At 37.7% G+C, this 8,311-nt stretch overlaps 1 protein-coding gene across 4 annotated transcripts in view; it reads right to left on the reverse strand.

The window, feature by feature from the left end:
* LOC107102404 (phosphofurin acidic cluster sorting protein 2-like) overlaps positions 1-7,488 on the reverse strand; it is a 58,070-nt gene extending 50,582 nt beyond the window's left edge. For all 4 annotated transcript variants that reach the window (XM_015401710.1, XM_015401709.1, XM_015401708.1 and 1 more), the window contains exon 1: positions 7,160-7,488. In XM_015401710.1, coding sequence (XP_015257196.1) covers positions 7,160-7,368 — 209 coding nt within the window. In that variant the 5' untranslated portion in view covers positions 7,369-7,488. The remainder of the gene's footprint in view (positions 1-7,159) is intronic.
* Between the last annotated feature and the right edge of the window lie 823 nt (positions 7,489-8,311).

Consider the following 8,311-nt stretch of genomic DNA (forward strand, 5'->3'; position numbering starts at 1 on the left):
GGTCCCATACAGCAGACCTATAAAGTGCTGCTGGCGCGTCTTCCAACTCCTGTTCTTTCCCACTCGCCATTCCGACACAATTCTCCACAACAACTGATTTTTTTTGGCTACACCCAGCTACGCTGCTTCGCTTCTTCTTCTTCTTGTTTACTACTGGTTGGTTGGCTTTGGTCACAGTACCGCCACCTTCTGCTCTGGATTGTACACGCTTCATCTATGAGAAAAACCGAACCGAGACAGTCGAACCAAACGATTCGGACGGTTTTCATAAACCATTCCATCCCTATTATAAATGCATTATTAAATAAAAAAAAATAGGTTCAATAATTAAAGTTGAATTTTTGATTGTTTTCCTTGTGTCTTTTTCTACAAAAGAGTCTGGATGACAAAAAATGGTTCAGTCTAGTGTAATGGTCTCCACTCACTCAGCCCTCCCCTTATTGTTTCCATAGCATAGCAAGTGTAGCATTAGAGCCTCATGATTGACGAGCAGCAAGCCGGACTAATGCTATCTGAGATTTGGAAAAACAAAGATGGAATTGGCTTCAAAGCTGAATGCAACAGCTGCAATGTAGAAACACTTTGTATCCAAACTGAATGACATTATTTTTCATTGCAATCATTTCTTTGACAAATCATCCTACAGTAAAATTTCTTACTTTGACAGGCCTAAATACATTAAGTAAAATAAATTATGGAAACACTGAGCTGGTTTTGACTCCTGCTAATTGCTTTTAATAAGTTAGTTCCGTAGCAACAAAAGCCTGCAAACATGATTCAGACTGAGGGAGAGCTGTGTCGCTGTCCTGAAGAGCAGTGGAGGCGGCTGATGAGGACTTCTTTATGATTCCTAAAGGAAATAGAGGATTAAGGCAGACAGTGTCTGTGTGTCCAGCATCAGATTACTAGCTTCTCTTTTCCTGTTGTGAAATCAGGTTAGAGCAGCTCCCCTGCTAAGACAAACCATTTCCATGCCTTGGGATGAATTTAATACTGAGGAGGTGATGGGGTAAATATACAAGCAGGTCCTATTTTATGTTATCATACATTAGCATTTCAGCTTAGCTTCATTATTAAACTGAATGGAATATAAACAAAGGGGACAAAGGAACAGCTGAAGTGGCCTACCGACAGTTATATATGTAGTGGCCAAGCATATGAAACCATACCTAACCAATGGATGCATGCAGGTGACCTATAACAAACTATGTTGCTTCAGTCCAGGCCTGACTTTTTCTTGTCATTTGTCCACTTTGCTCACTTAAAACTACAAACATCAGCAAGAAGAAAGCTAAATAAACTCTCCTGAGTCTAACATGCAAATAAGAATAAGATTTAAACCAGTTTGTGTCTTTAAATAATCTATACTCTCTAAATCCATTTAATGGATTGAAAACTAAACTATTAATCTAACATCACTTAAACAGTAATAAAACTAACCAGGAGAATTTTTAACAAGATTTGGGAAAACATCTCATACGGGTTTGCGACAAGGGTATATTAAAAAAGAAAATATACCTTCTAACTCGGTAAACTGTCTTTTTCTTCCACATGCACATTAATACAGTTGCTGCAATAAAACTAATAAGTATCGTACCGGCCTCTGAAAGTGTGCTTTTGGCTAATTTATTACCAAACACCTGCTTTACCGCAGATACAAGCAGGCCAGCTTGATTCCAGAGCAGATTATTGAGCCTCTAGTTTATATTGCAAAGCTAAAAACTCAGCTCTTTTCTATCAGGATTTTCCTGGCAGATATCAATTTCCGCTTTTCACACATATAACTTGCTAAAACAGATTTTCTTCCCAAGAAAAGCACAAAAGAGGAGCAACAAAACTGCTCCTGGTTCCTCTAATGTAGCTAATAGTTGAGAATCCAACAGAAATGAAAGGAAATACAAGAATATCTTATTTCATGTATCAAGCAGTGCTTAAAATGTTCTATTATCAAAGTGTATGATGCATTTCATTAATATTGAGAACTTCTTACTTGCTCTCTACTGTTAGATTGCACTAAAACACTCTACAAAAATGTAATGCACAAAGTAATGTCTTGTTTATTTTTCACTTTGAGCTTCAACTTTAGAGCCAAATTCTTTCTTTTGTTCGGTTTTTCACTTAGGGAACCATTTCAATGAGGTCACCTCTGAATACATTAAAGCACAAATAGGGCTTAATCTTTAATGTGAAGAGACAGTATTGTTATAAACCTCATCCCACATCTCTCTTGTTCTCTTTAACTAGACAGCAGCATGACTACAGCGCTAGTCAGCAGCAACCCAAGGGGGGATATATGAGTATGTATGTGGTTTTTCATGTTTCTTTTTTTCTCTGCACTCTCTAAAGGTTTTGTGTTCAAATCAGCAGACAAAGAAAAAAAATGTATCCATCCAAAGAGAAACAAGCAACAAAACCAACAGCACATGGCATTGGTAAGATTGGAGGTGGCAGTCTGGCAGGCATGGGTGCTGGAATCGAAACAAGTCAAGTCCAACTGTTTCACCAGGCAGCCTGTTCAGGACAAGGCTTTCACAACTAATCTAGTCGACAGAAGTCTCTCAGATAGAAGTTAAATAAAAACAGGGATGCACCAAATTAGATGTTTGGGTTGCTTGTTATTTCAGATAGGTTAGGGTTTGCTTTTGAAAAATATTTTAGATTGATTAGCTGTTGGCAGAGATTTTTCAGTTAGGTAAAATGTGACTAAAAAGGATTATGAAATACTACCAAACTTCTGTGTTGCATTCTACAACAGGGTTATGTAATCAATCAACTTCCTATTTAATTGATGGCTCCACAAACAGTTGTAAAACAGCACAAATTACCAAAAAAATGTAATCTCTCAGGCTATATTTGCTTTTCTTTTGGACTTTTGCAAGGCAAAGAAAAAAATGCAACCCCTGAGGTAAAAAAAAACAACAACTCAAATTTGTAACAAAGTGAAAATTGCTCTTTTGCTTTGATCTCACAAATGCTGTATTTTCTAAAACAAATAAGTCCTAAAATCAAACTTGGACAAAGAGTCTGGATTGGTTGCTGCAGTTTACTTTTTTTCCGTGTGATTTGACACCTCGGTTTGAAGTACTGGTTCCTTTACCACCTGGGCAATAGCAACCCGAAGCGGAATCATTTATCCTCAAATAACCTGAAATCCAAGTAAAATTGATCAAATTTCTGCAGCAGGGAACAGCCCACATAATCCTGTAGAGGAACATGTTACAGCTAGAACTCGCCTTCTACTTCAGCAAACTGCTAATGCAAAAAACTTCCGTTAAGTCCCGGTGGGTGTTGACAGAAGATTTAACAGTCATATTTGCAGATTAAGGCTACATCCAAACGGAGCCAAATACTGGATCCCTGCATAAAACTGGAGGTGGTCCACAAAAGCGCCACAGAGCAGCAAAATGTGTTGGTGTAAAATCCTGGTCGGTGTTTCAATAAATAACCTCCATTATTTCAATCGGATTTATTTTCCAAGTCTGTTTCATTTGTGTATACAAAACGACAATATGACAAAATGACAATAAAGGTTGTCTCATTCTTGACGTATGCCAAAACACAGTAGGTGACATTCACTCGTTGCAGCAAACACAAGGCTCCCCCCGAATAACTGCTACTGGGAGTAGTTATGCAGCTGTTTTCATCTACTTTGTTTTTATGCTTTCTGATTTTAAAGGCATGTTTAATGCTACCATAGCGACCAGAAAGTACTACAGCTTGAAAATGTCTGAAATTAAACTGGTCCAGTTTTCCAAAGCCTTTTAATGCCTTTATGGATATTCAGATTGTGGAACTGCAGGAGCAAAACAACAGTCTGATTCATAGGAGAAGGTCTTAGAACTGTCAAAGTGTATGATGCACTTTACTGATTTATTATCAGTAATATGGACCAGGCCAACTGATAAACTAAAGTGCAAATGAACGCTAACTCTTAAGGATTATTATTTTTTTTATATACACATTTCTAATCTCAGGTGAGGCATAGATTTAAGCTAGTATATCGTACAAAAATATAGATTTCTAAATAATAAGCAGGTAATTTGGGGAGTATATTAAAAAGGTAGATACACTCTTTACATTAAAAAAATGGCTGACTTTTAAATTATGACATTTACTTCAAAATAATAAAGTATGATTTTTATGAAAGCATTTAACAACTTATTTTCCATCTGAGTGTTTGCAAATGAATAGTATTAAATGTCTGCAATTTTAATATGGATGTTGATATTTGGGCAGCCATTTTACAAAATGTAGACAGAAACTAGTCTTGACAGTTAACAGACGATGACTTTATTAACAGATGCAACTCATAGTCTAGCTTTAGTCACACATTCGTCATACTGCCTTTTCAATGACATGATAAAGCCTTTTTATGATCGACATGAACCACATGAGTGTGTGCTTTTGACTCCTACAGAGTTGGATATTAATCAACCAGTGCATTAAAAAAATTAAAGAATTTACATGTAAACTGGCGGTTCTAGAAAATACAGCAGGCGTCTGATTTAAGTTTAGGAATTGAGATCTGGAGGAAACTCACGCCTAGCTTTAGTTTCTCTAAAAGTTAAGAGCTCCACAAAGAGATCCCACCTATACAAGGTGTCACACAGTGGCCCAGTGCCAAGGGTGGGGTCAGCAGAATTACTGTCAGGAATCCCCAACAGACAGAGTCCATAAAAGCAGAGCAGTGATTTTAATATTGCCAAGTCTGAGATAATAAAACCAGCTGGTACTTACTAATGACCCACAGCTGTGGCTGATGTCAGGCGTATAACACTCCTTGTAAAAACAAATAAATACATAAAAACAACCAAACCAATAGCAGCTCTTAAGTCTTCGTTTGAAACGACTCAATAGGCTGGACGTCCACATTTACTGGAGCAAAGGAGCAAACAGCTGCACAGAAAAATAACCCAACCCTTGAAAGAATGCGAAGGCTAAATCCCCCAAAACAGGCCGTGGGTTGGGCTCTTTGCAGAAGTGTTCATACATATAGACCATCTCTAAGAGCATTGAATCCACATACAACAGAAGTCACTTTAAAAAATAATTAAGTGCTCCATTTTTAAAGCCACCAGGTCTAAAATCAATTCCAATAAATATTTTAAAACCACATAAACAGTCTCATAAACCCTCAAGCTCATTAACTATTACTCTATTACCATTTATCCTGTGCAACCTGAGAAATGCAACTACTTTCAGTCTTTCTCTATGAAACGAGTGGTTTGCTTTTACTGTGCATCAATAAAAATCTATCACCTCTTTCAAACACATTTCTCTCTAATAGAGCTTGTTCTAAACTATCCGCAAAAGAAAAAGTCATGCAGGAGTGGACATGAGAAATCAATGCACCATGTATGACTGGCTCTATTAATGCACCATCATGTAGCATTAATAGAGAAATGTGAATATCCTTTATCCTTGATGCATTGTGGCAAACCAACACTACCCAAAGAGAAACAAGGCGAAGCATTAGATTACCATAACAAATAATAACTGTTTAAGTTGTATTTACTGCAAAAGATGTGCAAATAACTCTGTTCCAGAACACAGAAGCTAAAAGGGAGAACATAATTATAATCCTACCTTGAAATAAAGGAATGCATAATAAGAGATTTTTAGGATACTAATTGCCGATGTTGAGATTTGATTTACCACAACCAAGCAGCTGCAAAGCTTAAAAATTTGAGTCTGGAGGGAGTGGATACATTTCCAGAGAAACCAAAAATTCAGACAAGGAATGGAACTGGGCTGCACAATATTAGAAAATGGTGTAATGACGTTTATATTGTTAAATACTGCAGTGATGCATTTATGCAAAATATCTATTTTTTCCTGATTTAACAGAAAATCAGAGGTTATGTCTCTTCATTTTTTTAAGTTAAGCAAACAGCTGTTCTTGAAGGGAAAATATAGAAATACCTACTGAAATATGAAGCTTAAATTAGGATCACATTAAATGGTTTGTTTTCTCTTTACCTGATGCTTTTCAGTTTAAGTTCATTTTTTGCTCACAAGTTAAATAGTTGTGCTATAAAAAAAAATTCCACATTTTGCCACTTTGTTTCAGTTAAATCCTCTAAAAACCTGTGCAAACTATTTCAAAATCTCACCCCAAGATTTGGTGAAAAGTTGGCAGCCCTGAAAATATTATTTACCAATCATACAATGTCATGCTTTTTGATGTGAGATAAAAGTGGGTGTATCATTCATCTGCTACAGCTCCACTCAAACCTGCATACCCATGCAAACACCAAAACAACATCATGCAAACAGACAAAAACACGCGAAAACCCCTCCCCTTTTGGAAGCCCACTTCCATCCGAAGCAGATCTAGGTCAAAGCTGATTAATGCACCCACAGCCCCCCCAGAGGGTTCCCGATCAGGTGGCAGCAATGCATGTTCACTGATGATCCATGCAAACGCAAAGGTATCGAATGTTACTGCATTCAGCACCATTAAAACAAAACAGATGGACCATGACATTTGCATTCACAGTAAGTGACAAAGCGATGCAAGGATGACCTAAAAGAGCGGATCTGCAGTAAAACTAAGAGCGGAATGTGTTGACTTTGAAGTGCCAGCCAGCTCCATAGATCAGAGAGATCTGCATTAAAAGATGAAAAGGATATCTGCTCGGATTCCATGTCAATGTATTTATAGACAGTTATGCTATTAAGTGACATGCATTCTGATGATCTGATGAAAAAAGCCTCACGTGAACATACAGCATGAGAAAAAAAAAAAAAACTAAATTCTGAGAAATAAATTCTGAGAACTTTAGTTAGCTTGTTATAACGACCAAAATATAAATATATTTACAACTTGAATTGGGGGTGTGATATGTTTGAGGGTATATTCTGTTTTATTTTGACAGTTGTGAGTCATTAAGTATAACATGTTTCTAATAAAAATAGAAATAAAGTAATGGACACAACAGCAAGAAGCATTAACGGTGCTAGCCGTGTAGCTTAGCATTAGCTTCGTGCTAGCTAGCCTCTGTTATGGGAATGTGAAGCTCCTCTCCCCCGTTTCACAATAAGGCGAATGAGGGCGTTGTTAATTAAACAATTTATATTTTATTAAGTTTTCTTTTATTTATTTTAAACATTTTGGTTTGTGGAGTATTTACTCCAACACAGTAGTTGTAATTATTACCTCGGAACGCAGCTCGGAGAGGATCGGTCTATTTCCCAGGTTGCAAAGAGGTTCATGGGGACGGGCATACTGCTGGATCCTGAGCCCAGGACCACAGCCCCGGCTAGCGCTCCGGTCGGGGGCATTGTCAGCGCGGGTCCGCCGCTGCCGCTGCCAGGGTTCAGGAAAGCAGCCCGAACGCCTCCTCGTTCCACAGCCGCCGCCATCATCACCACCTCCACCACCACTGCCTGGAAGCAGCTATAGCTGAGTGTCGGTCGGACGAACGCGGGAGCGGCTGATCCCCTGGCGACGCCCGCTCCTGTTCCTCCGGGTCTCCCAGCTTCCCTTCGCTGACTGGGGTTCTTGATCGCCGGGGCGGGGCTTGTCTCTGCCGATAGGGGGCAGTATTGATTACCAAGAATTTTAAACATCCACTGCCCTGCATTCGCTGCATCCTTTTAACATTTTATTAAAACACCACCATACCAACATTGTCTATTTTATTCGGATTTTATATATCAAACAACTTTAAATTAACTATACCACCGCAGGGGCGGAGCTAGATGGGGGGCCAGGGGTGGCAATGGCCACCCTTAGTCAATCATCAGCCACCACTACCATTTATTTCCCTCTAATACAGACGGAGGAAACAGTAATAATCTCAAGTGGAATATTTAAAACATTTTAATTTTTCATATGTTAATTACTTGACAACAAAAACTCTGTGGTCTATTATACACATCAATATACTAACATTAAAAATGATAAGTACAGAATTCAAGCAGAAATAGATTTTGTGTTTTATGGGGTAAAGAGAAAATTATGTGTCCCTGCAAGTCATCTAGGAGTCTTCAGTGAAATCATAGATAAATTACTATTTTAATAAAAACATATTAAACAATCAATTTATGTAGATATTAGTAGGCTACTTGTAAATATCAATTTTATGAAGAATGATTATTGATAAAAGTAGGTAAGTAAAGACAATGAAAAAGATGTTCGCCCAAAACTCAAACCTGAAAGAATTTTATCCACTATACCTTTTTTTTTAGAAAGCACTGATGATGTTTGAATATATTGGTCTATCTGTTAGCAAAGGCTATTGAAAAGTATAGTTTGTCTTTATTTAGAAAATATGGATGTTTTGCTTGTTAATTTTCCTGTTGGAAC

The sequence above is a fragment of the Cyprinodon variegatus genome, unplaced genomic scaffold (genome assembly GCF_000732505.1).
Source record: "Cyprinodon variegatus isolate N-32 unplaced genomic scaffold, C_variegatus-1.0 Scaffold1250, whole genome shotgun sequence".
Lineage (NCBI taxonomy): Eukaryota > Metazoa > Chordata > Actinopteri > Cyprinodontiformes > Cyprinodontidae > Cyprinodon > Cyprinodon variegatus.